The 21,425-nt window shown below is 33.0% G+C and overlaps 1 protein-coding gene across 5 annotated transcripts in view; it reads left to right on the forward strand.

Annotated features, from left to right (window-relative positions):
* The window catches only part of Supt3h (SPT3 homolog, SAGA and STAGA complex component), a 478,415-nt gene that overhangs the window by 373,236 nt on the left and 83,754 nt on the right, over nt 1–21,425 (forward strand). For all 5 annotated transcript variants that reach the window (XM_040282738.2, XM_040282740.2, XM_040282741.2 and 2 more), the window contains 4 exons: nt 663–775; nt 1,616–1,723; nt 5,579–5,746; nt 16,182–16,292. In XM_040282738.2, coding sequence (XP_040138672.1) covers nt 663–775; nt 1,616–1,723; nt 5,579–5,746; nt 16,182–16,292 — 500 coding nt within the window. The remainder of the gene's footprint in view (nt 1–662; nt 776–1,615; nt 1,724–5,578; nt 5,747–16,181; nt 16,293–21,425) is intronic.

Here is a 21,425-nt window from a genome sequence, read left to right on the forward strand (position 1 = left end):
CTGCAATGTGACTTAGTGGTTAAGCACCCCTGAATACCAAAATAAATAAATTAAAATAATAAAAAACAAAAACGTTACATCAAACAAATCTCTGTTGATGCAACTTAAGCAGTGGCCAGTGGTAACATATTTTGAAGCAATATGAAAAGTACTAAACTTTAAGTAGTTTAGTATACTGTCATGTACCACAGATACAGAATAAATGCATAGGGATTTCTTAAAGGCAGCCATTGTGTTGCGTTGTAATCAAGGGATGAAACTTGTACATCTTTTCCTTACCTTGGATGGGCAGGGGATGTACCAGAGATTGAACCCAGGGGCATTTAACCACTGAATCATATCCCTAGCCTTTTTTAATTTTGAATTTTGAAACAGGGTCTTGCTGAGTTGCTTAGGATTTCCCTAAGTTGCTGAGGCTGGCCTTGAACTTGCCAATCCTCTACCTCAGCCTCCTGGGTCTCTGGTATTTGAGACCTACTGCACCTGGCAAAACTTGTATTTCTTGGGTCTAGAAAACCTCAAGGTCAAAACATTGCTTTGCTTTTATGGGCATTATTCTTTGTATACAATTCTCAGGAAAGGTGTTTTTCAATTTATGATTGTATATGCAGTATTAAGATACTTTAAAAATTAAATTTTTCCACTTGTTTTTTAATGACTAGCCAAAAAAGCTTCCAAATTTCGAGACTGGTTGGACTGCAGCAGCATGGAGATAAAACCCAACGTTGTCGCTATGGAAATTTTAGCTTATTTAGCATATGAAACAGTGGCACAGGTAAAAATTCTAAACTGTCAAACCACACAGGGCTGGTTTCTCATTTCTGTCCTTGATCAGTTCTACTTACACCCTCTGCTCTCCCATCCATGAATTCTTTTCTGTGACAGTTATATCATTTACTAGAATTTAGTTCAGTTATGTTTCTTTGTATCCTTAGCTCTGGTGGGTGTTAGGATAGAAAAAGATTCTAATTATTCTTTTTTTAATAGTTTTTTTATTGTAGATGGACACAATACCTTTATTTTATTCATTTATTTATTTATTTTTATGCTGAGGATCCAACCCAGTGCCTCACACTTGCTAGGTAAACTCTGTACCACTGAGCCACAACTGAAGCCCCTCTAATTGTTCTTGAAATTGAACTCTGAAGTCCTCACCTGCCTTTAGAGATACTGTTTGAAGTTTGGAAAAATGCCTGTCTAGGTATGTGAGGTCTCCTAGTGCTCAACAAAATCTGGATCTGGGATCACTGCCATCTGCCAGTTTCTCCAAGTATTACCATCCCCTCTGTACATGTTTACAGTGGGAACTCCCAGACTACCCACTTAGAACAGACCTACTAAACTAGAATCTATGGGCTTATAGCCCAAAAATCTATATTTTAAAATGCTTCCCTACTGATTCTGAAATGAGCTTTGAGAATTACTTCCCTAGAAAGTCAGAATATATCATTTGTATTCATAAGTAGGTCATGAATTTTATCAATTAGTGAAAGTCTGTGCTCATATCCACAATACAGATTTTTAGATAAAGTATTATCAATAACATTTTGAATGTATTGCTTTTAGGTTCACCACTTTAATGGTATTCATTATTTTCATTGCTCTGATCTTCTAGTTAGTGGATCTGGCTCTTCTTGTGAGACAGGACATGATAACCAAAGCAGGGGACCCCTTCAGTCATGCCATTTCTGCAACTTTCATTCAGTATCACAACTCTGTTGAGGTAAGTATCAGAAAATCTGACTTTAAGACATTGGTGAATTTTGTTATGTATCTGTATTTATTTAGTAGTTCTTTGAAAAAGATTAGTAAAGTATAGCCTTCAGTCAAAAAAACTTTAAAACATACACCAAATAAACATTTATTGAGAACTTACTATATGCTAGGACTTAACAGTCTGCTTACTAGAACAATTTTTGTTTCAATTTTTCTTTTCCTCACTTGACTTTCCTAGACCTTCAGTAAAGATGGGATATTTGCAAAGCATTTTTCATTTCCACAGAAAATAAAAAACTGGTTTAGTTAATTGAATAACATTGGGAAAAAATTATTTCTTTTTGCCTCAAAGATGATAGAATTTGGCTGGGATGTAGCTGGGTGGTAGAAGAGTGCTTTCCTAGCATGCAGAAGGCCCTTGGTTCAGTCCCCAGCACCTACCCATAAATTAGAGAATTATTATTTATATAATTACTAACATTTATTGAAATTTATTAAAAGCTTCCCATTTAATTTATTGATTCATCTATAAACATGATTTAAACACCCTTGGCTCATTAGCTTTAGATTAGCCCATCATGTAAAAATCAGATTCTTTTCTGATCTATTTACGCTGATGGGCTTCCTATTTATGGGGACTATAAAGTCTTCTTTCCAGTTTTAAACATTTACATAGTAATTTTCCACAACTTTTAGTATATCGAATATTTTCTGTAAACAGCATGTGCTTAAAAGCCAGAAATAAAATATAACATGTTGAATATATTTGCTAGTATCTGACCTCTTTTTTGCTAACAAAAACAGTAGTTTCTTACAGTTAAGTCAATAACTATAGAAAAGACATCAAAAATAGTAACATCCAAATGTATGATGGCAAAGTGGATTTTAGATCACGTGAAGTGAAATGTTTAACCTGTTTGAAAATTACAAAGCCCTGTGTTATATCTGTACCTAACATTATAAATGTCTGCTCCTTGTTAATATCTAGACTGATGACTAAAATAGTTTCTAGGAAATAATTCTAATTTGTTTTAGGCCACACCTCTTGAGAATCTGATGAAGACTAAAAACCTCTTTTTCATAAACATATTTGCCAATTTTGCATACAATTTTATGTTTTTCAGACACTTCTGAATTCATCTATGATCTAAGGAATCTATAAACCCTATGAATCCCAGGTTTAAATATCTTACTTTACGGTATTTAGAAAATATATTAAGATATCATCTTATTACATACTTTTATTACATAAAAAGTCAACTTGATGTCTTTTTATACCTCTTGGAGAATCAGATTGGCTTGAAATCCAAGTAGGAATTAAATGTTTATGCCCATTAAAAAACCATTTCTTTTCTTGGAAAAGGTCATACATTATTATCAGCCAACATACTTTAAAAATCCCTAAAGCTTACTTAGTTGATTAAACACTGTTTTCTTTATGTTTCAAACCCAAATTATGATGTCAAAGAACACCCTTTAAAATGTCTTTGATGCACATTCACTTTATGAATGTGTATATAAGTATGCTTTCCATTAACATCAGACAAATTTGTCTTAACATTTCTAATTGAGGAAATTTACTGTGAACATAACAAGGCTAGTTTTCCCTTAACATTCAAGTGATTGCTTGCATGGCTAGGAAGGTTCTTTGTGTCCCCACCCTGCTTGGTTCTCCAGGGTGGCCAAGCTGCCTTGGGCAACTACTCAGCAACCACAGCCTCTGTTCCCAGCTACATGGCAGTTAAGAAAAAAATGTCCTATGTATGCTGGATTTCCTGGGCTCTCTGGGAGGTGGGAACATGAGTGTCATTGAGCATCCTTACAGATTATTAGTATAAGCCTCAAGCTTTTCCTGGCCTGGCAGATACATTTCTTCCTCTGTGACTGGCAGTCAAATTGGACATTCATAAAGACTGTCTTCTTTACTGCCCTTTATTACCTAATGAAACACAAAGAGAATGATACTATAAATCAGAAATCTTAGTCATCAACACTGCAAATCAGCAGCCAATCTCTAGGACCTGCACCTTAAGTAATGTACCAAACTGGGTCCAAAGAGGTCTCTGGAGACTAATAGGAGCTGTGTTCAGGGAAACAGAACATTTTGTAAAACAAACAAGCAAATAAATGAACAAACAATTCAAGAAAACGTAACGAAATGAGTGGACCAAACAGAGTGCAGGGGTTGAAATAAAATCTCTGATTCTCTCTCTCTTCCCTCACTCACACACAAACACACACACATTCCCCAGTTACAGTCAGAAAGCTGAGTATTGAAGGAATGAGAACCTCAAAGTGGGGAAGATGTTCTGGGCCTGGGATGAAGCATAAGTATGATTATACATGGGAGGAAAAAAAACAACTCTGATTGAAATATTCAAGCAAAACATTCATTGAGAAGGGATATAGCAGGTTTGGTTAGAAAATCATGGCCCAGATTATATAGGGTCTTAGAGTGCAGGAATCATTAAGAAGAATTTGAATAATTCTTGGCTGAAGGATAATGTGTTCAAAAGGATGTTTTAAGAAGATCCAAATGATTGTGCTATGTTTAGTTGATTGGAATTGAAAACTCAGAATCATGATGTTAATGTTCAATGCCTTACATTTAAAGGAAGATCATTCTTGAATACTAACCATAGATGGGATTGAGCAAGTTAAGCTTGGGTTCCTCATACTAGATTAGCAAATTTAATATTAATTCAAGTTAATTTTCCAGGTTTTGTCCTAACATATGATTTGTACAGAGGTAGCTATGATCCCTAAGAGCTATGCAAATATTCCAAAAGAAAAAAAAATTCAAATATGAGACACTTCTGTTCCAAGCATTTTGAATAAAGAGATACTCAACCTGTATCTTGTTTTTCCAGGAACAAGTCATGGCAGGTTAGCCTCATTCCCTTTTGTTTAACAGTGGTTCTCGAAAAGATCAAGGAAATACTCTTTAAAACCAGCATCCAAATTTTCAGCAAATCATTTTACAAAGTGTGGCATAAGTTTTTAATACATTATAGAAATCATGGACAGTAGATAGTATGGCTGGTATGGTTGATAGGATGAGGAATGTTTAGATTAATCATATTATACTAAAAAAATGACAGACTTTTTTTTGCTTGTATATGTCTGAGATAGCAATATTGTGATGCAACAAAGATTTTTTTTAGTCTAATTTATTTTAGGTGCCATCCTTATTGGATTGACATTTACCTGGTACAGAATGTCTAAAGGAAAGTAATGGAGATGGTGTGTTTGAAGGAGCATAAAAGCACATCTAGTAATAACTGGTTGGAATTATTTAGAATATTTAACCATAAAAATGAGGCTACAATGTATAGCAGTCTTCAATATTGAAGTGCTTCTACATGAAAGAAAGGACAGATATGCATTCATGACCCAAGAAAGTAGATAGTTATGAGGGATATCAGAAAGGAAAGGAAGAAAGGAAGACATTGCATGTGGAAAGGACTAGAGTAATCCTCAGTGACTCTAAGGGTGAGTTTGAGTTACTGGGAAAATTCTAGTCACCATTGTCACAAATATCATCTAAAAAGCATCATTTTAAGGAAACTTGTGAGACAGCTAAGTTTGAAATGCTAACAAAATTTCCATCTATCTAACAAAACCAGAGGCTAAAAGTTTATACATGAAGAATTCTGATTTTGTCTAAATAATTAGATTAAAAATTAATGTATTTAGAACCTCAACAACAAGATAGTCATTTCTATTGACTACATAGGAATAATTTGTGTTTTCATATTTGAAAGTCATAAGTAACATGAAATTTATTAGCTATGTTTTTTTAAAATTGTAGTGTTAGTAAAGGGCCTGGTTATTTATTACAAAGCCATGTCTCTTTGGGCAGGGGTCTTGCATGAAGTCCTGCCCCGACTCCCCTGAGAACACACCACCTCCTACACCAACAGCTCCATCATCTGGATCCCAGCACTCAGGGAGAACCACATCAGGATCCCTAGGGAGTGGGAGTGCTACACAGGACTCCACTAAAACCAAGCAGAGGAAGAGAAAAAAGGTCAGTGATGATTTTTTTTTTTCCTGGTACAGAGTGAAAAGAGCCTTTAAGTTTCTTTCAGAGACAGGAAAAATGTACGGTTTTTCCTCTCAACTCAAAATATTAGAATTACCCAATTTACATTCACCCATTTTCAATGAGTTCTACTTAAACTTTTAAACAACTGTAATCTGGATAAAGAGGATGCTGAGTTTCTCTAAAATTTTACTATAAAAATCTTCAAACATATAGAAGATAAAAGAATTATAAACACTTCATATCTACCATCCAGATTCTGTAATTAACATTTAAGTATATTTATTAACTACATATTTACTGTATAACATTTACTATATCTATTTATCTAATCATCCCCTTTATTCTGTAGTTTCATTCTTTTTAATGATACATTACAAAATAAGTTGCGGACATCAGTGCATTTTATACCTAAACAGTTTATTGTTTATAATTTATGGTTCCTTTTTTTTAAGGTAAAATTTATGCTCAGTGAACCATTTGATTCTTTTTTTAAAATATTTTTTTAGCTTCAAATGGACACAATATCTTCACCTCTATTTCTATGTGGTGCTGAGGATCGAAACCAGTGCTTCATGCATGCTAGGCGAGCCCTATAACACTGAGCTACAACTCCAGCCCCTTGATTCTTATATGTACTACAAAAATATAATTTTGACAAATACATTAACCTATGTTTTTCCAAAACCCTTTCAAGATACAGAACATTACCATCAGCTCAGAAAGTTCCTTCATTTTTTCTCCCAATTATTGCCACTATCTTCTGAAAAGTAACCACTGTTAAACAATTTTTTACTATAGATTGGTTTATTATATTCTAGAACTTTAAATAAGCAAAATATAATATGTACTCTTTTGTACGAAATTCTTTTACTTAGGAGGTTTTTTTAAAATTTGTTTTTCAGTATAATGTAGTCCTCTTTATTACTGATGAATATTTCATTATGTGAATATGTCAACTTATTCATTCTTTTGTTGGTGGATACTTGGAATATCACCAGTGTTTCAGGTAATGTGAATAAATCTGTTAGGATATTTCTGTGTTACTCTTTAAATACAAATGTTGTCATTTCTTTTAGGTAGACAGCTAAGAAGAAAATTACTTGGTGGTAGAGTTATGTATTTTTGATTTTTAAAGAAACTGCAAGACCTTTTTTTTTCCCAAAAGGATTGAACCATATTATACTTCCACGAACAATATTTAAGAATTCCAGTTGTTCCACATCCTGATAAACATTTTATGTTGTCATTGTTTTTACCTCCAGCCATTCTATTGAAAATTTAGTGGTAACAATAGTTTGTGCATTTCCCTAACGATGTTAAACACTTTTTTTTCCATTTACTGCTTTTTCATTCATATAGCTTCCTCTGAGAAATAGCTGTTCAAATTCTTTATTCAGGTTTTTATTTTTTGTTTTATTATGTTTTGTTGGGGGAGGTCATGTTGACTTTCATTACCAATTCATAGGGATTTTTTGTCAATTTTTATTTTTGGTGTTTTTTTGGTACTAGACTGAACCCAGGCCAGGGGTGCTTTACCCTTAGCTTTTTATCCAGTCCTTTTTGTTTTTTTATTTTGAGACAGTGTCTTGCTAAATTGTTGAGGCTGATGCAAAACTTGCAATACTCCTGCCTCAGCTTCCCAAGTGGCTGAAATTACAGGCATGCACCTCCATGCCCAGCTATCAATTTATAGGAGTTTTTTATATATCTTGAATTGTCCTTTGTCAAATATATACTTTTCATATATTTTCCCAGTTTATAGCATACCGTTTATTGTCTTAATGGTATCTTTTGATGAGCACAAGTTCTGAATTTCTGAAGAAGTCTTAATGGGTCCTAACCCAAGTCAGGGTGATATTTTATAGTTTTAGTTCTTGCTTTAGTTTTATTAATTTGGGCAAATTAAGTTTTGTATATGTATAAGTTGAGGCCACATCTGGTTTTTACATATGGATATCTAGTTACTGCAGAACTTTTTGTTCTTTTTTTCTCATTGTTTGACAGCTTTATTGAAAAGAAAATCAAATGACCATGTATCTATATGAATTTATTTTGGGGAATTCAACTGTTTCATTGGTTTGTCAGTATTGATTTCCCATCTTGATTACTATAGCTTTATAGTAGTATAAATTCTAAAACTGTTATTTTTAATCTGTTTGGGTATGTTATATCCTTTGTATTTCTATAAACATTTTAGCAAAAGCAGAAAAAAGAAAAAAAGAAATGGTTGGTGGCATGTTGAAAGGGATTGAATTGATTGCTTATATCCATTTAGGGTGTGAATTTCTAAATGATATCAAGTCTTGTAATCCATGGATGTGAAATAATCTATTTATGTTTATGAAATTTCTCTTTTTCTTACTGGCATCAGTATCCACCCTGATGTCTGTTTTATCTGATTGATGTAGCCATTCCAGCCTTCTTACAGTTCTTGTTTTTGTTTTTTTGTTTGTTTGTTTGTTTTTAATTCAATTGCTTTTGATTTCATTGTGTCTGTGTCTTTAAATTTAAAGATAAATATATTTGAAGTGTATCTCTTGTCAACAAACAGTTGGGTCTTACTTTTTTATCTTTGCTTTCTGCCTGCATATTTTAATTATGGTCATTAATTTTGTGACATGATTGGATATGGGACAACTACTTTCTGTATGTTTTTGGCTTTTATTTCTATTTGTACTTTTTGTTTCTCTTTTCTCCTTATTGCCCTCTTTTGGGTTAATTGTATAACTTTTTAGAAATTAATTTTAAGTATCTGTTGGTTTCTTTATGATAACTTCACATACTTTTTTTCAGTAGGTATGCTAAGGATTAAATTTTCAGGATATAAAAAGATGTATTACAAATATATTATATCTACATATGTTGTAAGCCACAGTATTACAATTTTTGCCTTAAGTAATCAAATATATTTCAGTGAAACTGAGAGAAAAAATAGACTTAACATTACCATTCCCACAGTTGTTTTTCTTTCTGATGATCAGAATTCCTTTGTTATCATTTTTCTTTTGTGTTCTGCTAAATTTCAACTTTTTTATAGTGTTGATTGGCTAATGATAATTTTGTCTTAGTTTTCATATTTCTGAAAATATCTTTACTTTCATTCCTGGAAGATATTTTCACTGTAGAATTGTAGGTTGAGAACTTTTTTTTTCAGTCTTTTAATGCTGTCACTCCACTTCTTTCTGGCAACCATTATTTTAAAATATAATTCAATAAATATGGTATTGTTGTTTTTTGTATGCATTATGTTTATCTTGATGCTTTCAGAATTGGGTCTTTATTTTTCTCTTCAGCTACTTGACCATCATAATGATAGGAATGGTTTTCAAAACTTTGTACTTCTCCCACCTACAGTTCACTGAGCTTCTTGAATATAAATTTATGTCTTTAACCAAGCAGGGGGAAATTTTGAGCAATTATTTCTTCAGATTTTTTCTGGCCTAATTTTCTCATTCATTTTTGAAATTCCATGTACTTTATTATGTTAGTTTGTTTGGTACTGTTTCATAGATACACGAAACTCTGGTTTTTCTTTTAGTATTTTCTCTTCTTCTGATGGGATAAATTCTACTGATCTTTCTTTCTGTTCCAGCCTTTTTCTTTCTTCTCCCAGCTCCAATCTACTGTTGCATGCAACCAGAGATACTTTACTTCTCATATTTTACTTTTATACTTCTAGAATCTCTATTTGATTTCTTTTTTATAGTTTGTTTATGTGTTATAATTTTTATTTGTTCATTTGTTGATTTTTCTTTATGCTCTTGAACATTTTTATAACATCTGGTTTAAAATTCTTATTTGCTAAATTATATATATGAGTTTTCTTATTCTTCATTGAATATAGGTCACACTTTCTTGTGAATTTGCATGTCTGGTCATTTTCAGTGATATTGTAGATATTGTGAGTAATACATTATAGTTTTTTTTTTGAGAGAGAGAGAGAGAGAGAGAGAGAGAGAGAGAGAGAATGTTAATATTTATTTAGTTTTCAGCGGACACAATATCTTTGTTTGTATGTGGTGCTGAGGATCGAACCCGGGCCGCACGCATGCCAGGCGAGCGCGCTACCGCTTGAGCTACATCCCCAGCCCCATTATAGTTATTGTGGGATTCTGTTATATTCCTATGAAGAGAATTGGTAGCAGTGGTGACAGTACATGTGTGTTTATCGGTTAAGCAGAAAATTTATTCTTCTAGACTTACTCTAAACTTCAAACTTCTCTTTTGTGGCAACATCTAGAATCTCTGTTATCTTCTTTTAGCTTTAGCAGAATTTCATGGATTCAGTACCACACTGGAACAATTTAGGAGTTAGTCGAAGATTTGGGTAAAATTTATAGATTAAATTTGGGTCTTTGATTCTGTTCTTTTTTGAGACTTTCTTCTTCACTTCACACCTGCTTTGGTTTGCCTTGAACTCTGGCCTGTACTTCATCAAGCCTCTTGGGTTGTGTTTTAACCACTTCCATATCCACTGGAGCCTGACCTTAGTAAAAGTGGAAATTCAATCCACTGTCATTCCCATCTTCTAAGAGTAGACACTCTCCCTTCCAGTTTCTGCCTGATTTGGTTAATCTTCAGTGCTTTCATGTACTTGTTTTTTGTCTGAAGCTTATATTTTTATCTACAATTAGGTTAGTACAATAGGAACTATTAGCTACTGCAAGTAGTGAAACTATGTCAAGATATAATTTTATAAATGATAGTAAGCAAATTTAAATTTCATCCTCATTTCTGATTTCCCCTTTCATTTACAAAATGGCAGAGTTCATTGTTATTTGTTAAAGGAAAATCTGAACTATGAGGGATTTCTGCATTGTAAAGTAGTTTTAAAGAATTTCAACTATTGTACTAATTTGGCTGATACTAAAACTAGGATTGCCTACAAGACCTTTTCGGTGGATTTGCTTTCCAAAGAATGTGAGAAAGAGTTGAAATTAGCCTAGTAATTATGTAAGCACAAGTATATATAACATAATTATAACTTTTTGGAAATTGTACATGTATGTGTATTGGTCAGTCTATCTGTTTGGTACAGAGGTCTCATGCATGCTAGGCAAGTACTCTAACACTGAACTGTATCTCCAACCAGTTTTTGGAAATTCTTGAGGTTTTTCTCTTGCATATTTAAGCATTTTTTCCTGATCTTGTTGAAAACTTGAATTTCAGTTATTTTGCAGCAAAGATTTGCTGATTGAAACAAGTATTAGCTAGTCCACATCCAGATTCTCCTAAATTCAAAATTAATATTATAAGAATTAATAATGTTCATTTTCAAGGTTATTAACTTCAAACTCTTACTACACTTTGATTTTTTTTCTCACTGGAACCCTCAGCTGTGGTAGTATCATAGTACAATTCATTTAATATAAAATAATGAAGTTTATCAAGTGATACATAATTAGAGAGGAATGAGTTTCAAGAGACCTACCAGCAATGATGATTTGTTATATTATTGAAAAATGTAAAAAATGAAAGTTATGTGTTCTCACCATACAAATGAATATTATGTGAGGCAATACATTTGGTTATTAGCTAGATTTCACCATTCCATAATATGTAGTACTTCAAAAAATGCTTTCTGACATGATAAAAAACATAGTGTTATCTGTTGTTTTTTAAAAATAAAAATAATAAAGTTTCTACTATGTACCAGCTATCTCGACTTCAAGATGCCAAGTAACTTTGGGCATATTCTTTATTTTTACTTTCAACAATAAAATTGGGTAATAATTTGAAAAAAATTAGAATAAATGATGTTTTATGTCCCATGCAGATTTAGTTATATGTGAATCCTCAAATTTAGTGATTCTTTTTTGTCTTATCCTTAAATAACTTTTATAGTTTTAATTTCCTTTAAGTTTCCTTATTATATAGAACTTCAATTTTATCAATTATCATCTTGATTAGATTTTTATAATGAGAAAATTGGCTACCTATTGACCCACCTTCATCTGCAAGGAAATCTAGAAGAGTAAAGCTCTAAGAAGACAGTGTATATGATGGACAGCAAGGAGAAAGAAAACACTTTCCTGACCTTTGTGGCCAGTGAGTGGCAAGAATATTAGTAAAACTAACCTTTCAATGACTCTAGTCTGCTATATGTATTATTCTTCTATAAGATTTAAGATTTCAAATTTAGCAAAAGATGTAGCCTACCATTATAGATGAGGAAAGAAGAGACAGTTGTCTAAGATTCCACATCCTTCCTAAACATTGAATTACTGTGGTAAAGGGAAGTTTGAAAAAAGACAGGACACTTTATAAGTCGAGAAGAAAACAGAATAAGTAAAAGATCTAGGAACAACTGAAGTTTCAATGTAACTGCCTTCTACCATAGTTGAAAGTTTATGCTTCTGAGAGATTTTGTTCAATATAAACCAGCAAAGACAAACAGGCAGTAGTAGAGTTAATGTGTATGATGTTCATACTTCAGCTTCCAATACCAACCATCAGTTTGAAGGTGAAGAAACAGAAATAAAAGATTTTAAAGTCAATGAAAAGGAAATTTAAAAATGAGTATGAATGCAGCCAAGAGAAAGAGGACCTGACACAGGGAGAACTTACTAAGTAGAATTTTATCATTTCATTTAAGGTAATATAGAATTCAGTTCCCCACAGATATCTCTGATAGCACGGTATAGACAACACTACTCAGTATTTTGTCAAATATGAGGATTTAATTTTTGAAAATTTCAAGAATACCTAAAATGTGAACATAATGAGGATGGAAAAGATGAAATGACATATAAATCTAACAGTTCTCACATGTATTTATAACATATATGAGATCCTTAATAACAGAGAACAAATATGTAAATTTAATATTGTTTTCTTAAGTAATTTTTAAAATATTATAAAATGCTAGAATTGTTGTTAAATTAAAAATTCTAAACTTGTGACCAATTTTTAATTTTAATAGATCATGAGCACCTCATTAAAGAACTGAACATTTAAAAAAAATTTTTTTTAGTTGTTGATGGACCTTTATTTTATTTATTTGTATGTGGTACTGAGAATCGAACCCAGTGCCTCACACATGCCAGGCAAGCGCTCTTCCACTAAGCTACAACCCTGCCCCAACGGACTAAATATTGATGGAAGATATTTGTTGAAGTGGAAAATAAAGTCTAGGAATATAACATTTCAGGTTAAAATACTCCATTCCAAAGAACCCTGTGGGTAAACCAAGACAATGTAGAAGTACACATGGTAACTTCATTCATACTAACGTTAACAGTTGTTTAATTATGGCAGATGAACATGAAATTGGCAAAGTGGATAATCTATTGACTTTTTTCTCAAAAATGAATTTTTTATTTGTTTATAAGTTAACGTCACCTTTTTTGTCAAGGGCAGTAAGATTCAATCAGGCAAACTTACTTGTTTCCATATCTTACAAATAGCCAAAGCAAGGCAATTTCTAATTTGTGATTCTAGCATTGCCCATTGAGACTGCTATAACAAAATGTTTTAAAATTCACTTAAAGGCAGTAGCAATGTATTTTTCACTTTCTTTAGTCTGGAAATCTAAGATTAAGATGCTGGCAAATTCATTGTCTGGGGAAGGCTTAACTTCCTGGTTCACAGTTAATCATCTTCTCACTCTGACCTCACATGGTGAAAGGGTTGAGGGCTCTACCCTCGTAACTTCATCACCTCCCTTAGGTCCTATGTCCTAATGCCTTGGGGGTTAGGATTTAAACTTGAATTTGGGGGAAACACAAAGATTCAAACCCTAGCAGTCTCCTACTTCAGTGTTCCCAAGTCCTATTTGATTGCCATGCTGGTGGTTCTGAGATTTGATCAAAGTGTTCTATACCAAAACCAAATTTATTAGAGAATATAGAGAAAAAGTATCATTTCTATTGGCCAGGGAGAAAATAAATGAAAACTAAATCCAATTTGTAGGTAGAAAAGAGTGAATTTAGGAGAAACTGTAGAGGAACACATGGACAGGAGTTCCTCTCTGACTTAGCTTATCGGATTCTGACCCTCTCAATGCCTTTCTTTTCACTTGAGATTATACTGAAAGACTTACTCTTTAGATTCCAGCCCAGGTAAATTCTTGTATGTATTTTACTGTAAATACATAGAATGTCTCAACCTCCTTCATAAGTAACTGTGAAGCCTAGCAAAAAATGAGCCTATATTAGTCATATTCTTATTGTGAAACAGAATAGATTCACAGAAGAGTCTTTACCCTCATCTAGGGACCTGATGATTGCATTTATTCTAATATATTCCAACTGAAAGAAACTGGAATGAGAATTTAAAAATCATTCAAAGAAACCTTGTATACTTTTATGCAAGTGCCAAAGTGAGGATTAAAATAACCAAATTTGTGTTGTTATGGGCATAGAAGATACATTATTTAGGGTATTTTTGGAATGAAATTGAGAAAGATCTTCTAGAGTATGTCCTATTGGCTTATTTAAAATTTAGTTATAATAATAATCAAGATCTATTTTGAATTTTTATTTGTTTTAGGCTCATCTTGAGTAACCACCAGATATTCTTGTAGAAATTTTAAGGATATTTTACCAGTTTGTAAAAGAAAGCATGCATGTAGTATAAAGGTACATTTTAAAAGTACAGAAGAATATATAATGAAATGCCAGTCTCCGTGTAACGCCCATCCTTCTGCCACCCACTTAATATCCATGAGATAAGCATTGTTACTCATTTTTGGTGTACCCTCACAGTGTATTTTATATGCTTAAATAAGTATATAATAGTCTTTAAAAAAAAGTAGTAACAGTGCCACACAATTAGACACCTTGCTTTTTTTTCATATAATATATCTTAGAAATAGTTCCATTGGGAGTGATTATGAAATGGCCCCGAAGTGGTTGCTGTGGTTTTCTTCTTCCGATAGCTGTATCAAAATTTATTTAACCAGTCCCTCATGGTGAACATTTGATTCATCAGTTCAGATATTACAGTAGTACTGTAGTGAATATTGTGTGTGTGTGTGTGTGTGTGTGTGTGTGTGTGTGGTTTTGCACCCATGTTAATAAATTCTTCAAGGTGAAATTGCTGGGTTAAGAGTTTGTGCTTTTTCATTTTGGTAAGATTTTGCCAAAGTATGATCCAGAGAAGTTACTGTCCATAAACTTTTATTACCTTCCAAGAATTATGAGCTGTCTGATTCAAATGTATGATATGTCAAGATCATTGTACTGTCGTGTGTAACTAATTAAAACAAATAAAAAAATTTTGGTAATCATCAGGAAAATTATAGTAATTATAATAGTAATCAGAATAATGATTAGTTTTAATTAGGTGACTATGAATGAGTTCTAGATCACAGTCGAAGGAATATGTGAGCTGAATATTTCTTTCCATTGATTCTTTAAGATTGATGATATGGTGTCTGGTATCTATTACCTACTATACTTTAAATTAGCTTACCATTTCAAGAACATGGAGGTTCCATTTTTAATCCTTAATTTAAATAATAATGTAGTACTAAGAATAGCTAGCATATGCCAGGCACTATTCTATGTTTATATATTTTATCTCATTTACTTTTCACAAAAATCCTATAAAGCAATTATAATTTTTGTCCCAATTTAAAGAAGAGGAAATTGAGGCCCAGAGATACTGTGGTAGAGACAGAGCTGATAACTGATAGGACTGGAATCTGGACCCAGGGTAGTTGATAAGCCAGAACTTGCAATTGAATCATTAAACTGTAATGCCCTACAGAGCATTGTAATTTCTTTTGAAAAATCATGTTATATACACATCCATACACCTCTATCATTTCTTGAGTTGATATTTGTTCTCATTGTACATTAGCTTTCTCTTTCTTGTGTGTTTTTGTGCTTTCAAACTGCCTTCCATAGATGAGACAGATTAAAATAGAAAGTTTTTATTTTATTTCGTTCTGAGGAACAGAACACTTAGAAAATTAGGCACCAAGTTGAAACAGTCTTTTATGACGTTCACCAGTATGATAAATGAATGCATAGAAGTTTTACATTTTTCATTTTAACTTGATGACCCTGTGTTATTTCAGAAATATGCTCAAGAATCTCCCAAGAAACATTTATAATAATAAATGTTTTTTAAAAAAGAACTTCATGTGGTTCTTTCAACAAGCTCCTTGACACTTTTTGTCGGCATGCAAGTGGCTGTATTCTCCTTACCTTGACATGCTGGCTTAGGTGAAATATTGTAGGCATAAAAATTGCATTTGGTAGGTCTAATACGAAGAGGTCATGTAAAAGTCATCTTTGATTTGTTAATGGACCTTTTTTTTTTTTTTTTGGATGTAGTATATGGCTGCAGTGATGTGTACCCTAAGGGAAAAAATGATCCTTTTTATAAAGGTTTATTTTAATATTTTATACACTGTAGTTCTGTTGTGTGTTTTTGATTTAGTAACAATTTATGTGTTTTTCTGTTGCAGAGCACTGCGGCCTGTGGTGTTGAGGCTCACAGCGATGCCATCCAGCCCTGCCACATCAGAGAGGCCGTTCGACGCTATGGCCACAAGATTGGCCCCCTTTCCCCATTCACAGTACGTAATAACAGAGTTATAAAAAGTTATATTTATAATCTGAAAGAATTTTGATTTTCAAGTGGTCAAATGAAGAAGCAGTGGAATTGTTGAAAGCAATTTGTGGTAACCGTAATTTTGTTGTATAAAAGTGGCATAAGTCTCTTGGGAAATAAAACTCATTTTTGTCTCTTTTTGAAAGGACAGTTTTTTTCCTACAAAATATTATTTTCTCTCAGTTACATATTAAGCTTTTTGTTGGAGCTTATATTTGCTATTTTTCAAAGCTTAAGTTTATAAAAAATTTTGTCAAATTATATGTATTCAAATATTGCCAGAAGCACTTTATATTTTAAAATTAGTTAGATTGGCATTACCACTTCTATCAGATATCCTTCCCCTAAACATACTTTGAGTTGGAAGAAGAAGAAATGATTTTTTTACTTGGCACAGCCTTTCACATCTTCAAATGACCTGAAAGCTTCTAATCGGGCTTTTTTTTTTTAAATGAGGAATTAAAGATTTTATATTTTAGCATTAATTAAATACTCATCGCCTTTTTTTTTGACGTTTCTTTTTTTTATTTTTTTATTGTTGGTTGTTCAAACATTACATAGTTCTTGACATATCATATTTCACACTTTAATTCAAGTGGGTTATGAACTCCCATTTTTACCCCGTATACAGATTGCAGAATCACATCTGTTACACTTCCATTGATTTACATATTGCCATACTAGTGTCTGTTGTATTCTGCTGCCTTTCCTATCCTCTACTATCCCCTCTCCCCTCCGCTCCCTTCCCCTCTTCTCTCTCTACCCCCTCTACTGTAATTCATTTCTCCCCCTTGTATTATTTTTCCCTTTCCCCTCACTTCCTCTTGTATGTAATTTTGTATAACCCTGAGGGTCTCCTTCCATTTCCATGCAATTTCCCTTCTCTCTCGCTTTCCCTCCCACTTCTCATCCCTGTTTAATGTTAATCTTCTCATGCTCTTTGTCCCTACTCTGTTCTTAGTTATTCTCCGTATATCAAAGAAGACATTTGGCATTTGTTTTTAGGGATTGGCTGGCTTCACTTAGCATAATCTGCTCTAATGCCATCCATTTCCCTCCAAATTCTCTGATTTTGTTACTCATCGCCTTTTAAAAAAATCTTTGTTACTCCACGTGGTTCTATTTCTAGGAAATTCTTTTAAAATTATCTCCTTTTTTGCTTATGTATATAGACAATGTTTTCTTTCCATTCTTCTTACAGTTATTGTGAATTATATGAATTCTCAGTGTGACAGCAAGAGTGTATTTTATAAATGTCTCGGGAAGCTTTCTGTAGTAGTGATCATTTTTCACTTTTGTTGTTGCTGGGGTTTGAACCCAGGACCTCATACATACAAATCATGTTCTCAACCACTGAACTACACCCCCACCTTGCACATGATTTAAATATTACTAATTAAAACAATTATACTTTTGCACAAATATGCTTCTGCATAAATATTTCAGAGTGTTGAAAGAAGGAAATCAGAATCCTTGGTTTTTTTCCCTCCATTCTACAGATAGGTTAGGTTATTTTAAGTGACAGGCCAAAATGAAGATGGGATTTAGAAAAACTGAAGATAATTGGAAGTAAAAATTTTAAAAACAACTAAAAAAGAAAGAACCAAGTTATAGCTAAAGGCTAAAAATATAAAATATCAAATCCATAGATAAGAGCCAAATAATGACCACTAGGTTTAGACAATGGGGTAGAGAAAGAAGAAGAAGGAGGCAGTGCTGATAATGATCTAGAAGACCAGAAAGGGAAACAATTTTTGAGAAAAAAACCAAAAATGGTACCTAAACATAGTGAATGAAATATCATAAGTGTATCCACTATATGGGGAGAACCTCAAAATCATGAAGTCTTCAATATATTCTCAAAGAAGCAGCTGCTTGTTTATTGAGGTTTTTGTTTTTAAATAGACTGAAGGGATCACGTTATTTACATGTGTGTTTGTGTGTTGCCCTCCATTCCATGTCCAATCTGATACTCATGTGCATGATTGCTTTTACAGCCTAAGACGGTGGTATATGTTTTTTTTTTAAAAGGACTTTAATTCAGGTGCAAATATAACTCAAGGTAATTTTTATCTAATAAAATATAACTGATTTTTTAACTATGCAATTTTAAAATGCCTAATTTAAGTAAATCTAGAAAATAGAATTTAAAAAAAAAAAAAAAAAAAAAAGACCCTCTCCAGAGAAGTACCTCAGGTTTTATCACTCCTCAGAAAAGCTTCACCAGGAAAGATCTGCTCCATTACCTGCATCTCTAAGAATTTGCCTAATCATCAGGTCTAAATATGCCTGTTCCATTTGATATCATGGGTGTTATCATCAAGGAGACATAGTTTTATATTATAATTAATTATTCTAATTTTTAAATTTGTTCGTTTTAGATATAAATGACAGTAGAGAGTATTTTGACACATTATACACACATGGAGTATAACTTACTCTAATTAGGATCATTCTTGTGGTTGGACGTGATGTGGAGTTTCACTGGTGGTGTATTCACATGTGAACATAGGAAAGTACTGTCCAATTCATTCTGCTGTCTTTCCTATTCCCGTCCCCCCATTTCTTTCCTTCATTCCCCTTTGTCTAATCCAATGAACTTCTATTCTTCTCCCTCATCCCTTGTTGTGTGTTAGCATCCACTAAATGGGGAATTAAAGATTTTATATTTTAGCAATATGTTTGTGCTGTTTAATTAAATACTCATAGCCTTTTAAAACAATCTTTCTTACTCCACGTGGTTCTGTTTCTAGGAAATTCATTTGATATTTACAAAAACCTTTGGTTTGGGGGGATGGGCTTATTTCACTTAGCATGATACTCTCCAGAGCTGTTCATTTACCAGCAAAAGTCAAGAAGTCATTCTTTTTATGGCTGAGTAATATTCCATTGTGTATATATACCACATTTTCTTTATCCATTCATCTGTTCATGGGTACCTAGGTTGGTTCCATAGCTTAGCTATTGTGAATTGAGCTGCTATAAACATTGGTGTGGCTGCATCACTGTAGTATGCTGATTTTAAGTCCTTTGGGTATATACCTAGAAGTGGGATAACTGGGTCAAATAGTGGGTCTATTCCAAGTTTTCTGAGGAATCTTCATGCTGCTTTCCAGAGTGGTTGCATCAAGTTGCAGTCCCACCAGTGATGTTTGAATATACCCTTTTCCCCACCTTACCAGTATTTATTGCTGCTTGTAATTCTTGATTCTGACTGGAGTGACATGGAATCTCAGTGTAATTTTAGTTTGCATTTCTCTAATTTCTAGAGTTATTGAATATTTTTCCATATATTTGTTGACCAGTTGTATTTCTTCTGTAAAGTACCTATTCAATAACCCATTTATTGATTGGGTTATTTGTTTTTTGGGTGTTTTTTTTTTTTTTTGAGTTCTCTGTATATCCTGGAAGTTAGTGTTCTATCCAAGGTGTAGGTAGCAAAGATTTTCTTTCTTTCTGTAGGCTCTCCTTTCATATTCTTGACCGTTTCCTTTGCTATGAAGAGGCTTTTTAGTTTGATACCTTCTCATTTATTGATTCTTGATTTTGCTTCTTGTGATTTAGGAGTCTTATTGAGGAAGTCAGTTCCTAAGCTGACATGTTGGAGTGTTGGGCCTACAGTTTCTTCTAGTGGGTTCAGGGTCTTTGATATAATACCTAGGTCCTTGATTCACTTTGAGTTGAGTTTTGTGCAGGGTGAGAGATAGGGATTAAATTCCTTTTTGCTACTTATGGATTTCCAGTTTTCCCAGCACCATTTGTTGAAGAAGATATCTTTTCTCCAATGTATGTTCATGGTAAATTAATCTGCTTTTCAAAGTTAAAAATTCTCTTTTTGAAGTTTAATACTCTCCCCTCAGAGTGAGATAGATTTGCAGACTCTTTTAGCCAATAACATGGCTACCCTTCCTGGCTTCCACATACTTCCAGCTGCTGAAAGGAATAGCTCATGGGAGAAACCTCTCCATGTTGAAAGATGCTGTTTTTCATTTTCCGAAGGTCCACTCTGAGTACTTGAGTACTGAAGATGATACCTTAAGCAAGTACAATAGGGACACTTTGCTACCTAGACTTTCAACTGTAGGAGAGGAAGCATGTGGACTGTCAACCATGGGCTGACAACCTAAATTTCCAGGCAGAAAGGCTTAGCTGACTTACTCTCAACATGAAATTTTCTTTGTAAACTAAAATGCCACTGAATTGAACATCTAGTTTGTATTTATGAGCATTTTATCTTTGTAGCATTTCATTCTGAATCTAGTGTTTGTATATTTATTTATTTTAAAAATTATTCTTAATTTTTAAAAATTTTAACTAATATACAAAAACAAAAGTCATATGTATTAACAAAGTATTGTGGAACGTTTGATAGATGTATACATTGCATAATGTTTAAATCAGGCTAACATATTTATCTCCTCAAACATTTATCATTTCTTTGTGGTAAAAATTTCCAGAATCCCTTCTCCTAGATTTTTGAAATGTATAATACAGTATTTTTATCTGTAGTCATCATACTATGTAATAGTACCTAAGAATGTCTTGCTCCTATATAGCTGTATCATAGTACCCACTGATCATCTTTCCTCCTCTTAACCTGAAACTCCACACATACTGTCTCCAGCCTCTCTTTAACTTCCATTGTACTCTCTACTTTTATGAAAACAACTTTTTTAGATTCCACATGAGTGAGATCATGTGATACTTGTCTCTTTTGTGTCTAAATTATTTCACTTGGCATAATGATCTCTGGTTCATTCATATTGTCGTAAATAACAGGATTTCATTCATTTTTATAGCCAAATAGTATTGTGTATCTGCTCCACATTTTCTTTATCTAGTCATTGGTGGAAGACACTTAGGTTGTTTCTACTCCTTGGCGAAGATGATGCTGCAATGGACATGGGAGTACAGATGTCTTCTGTACATACCAATTTCATGTTTAGATAGATACACAGTAGTGAAATTAGTGGATTACATAATAGTTCTGTTTTTAATTTTTTTAGGTACTTCCATTACTGTTTTTCATAATGGCTGTACTACTTTATTATACTTTCAAAAAGAATATATGATTTCAAATATCCATAAATTGGAACAT

The sequence above is a fragment of the Ictidomys tridecemlineatus genome, chromosome 8 (assembly GCF_052094955.1).
Source record: "Ictidomys tridecemlineatus isolate mIctTri1 chromosome 8, mIctTri1.hap1, whole genome shotgun sequence".
Taxonomy (NCBI): Eukaryota; Metazoa; Chordata; class Mammalia; order Rodentia; family Sciuridae; genus Ictidomys; species Ictidomys tridecemlineatus.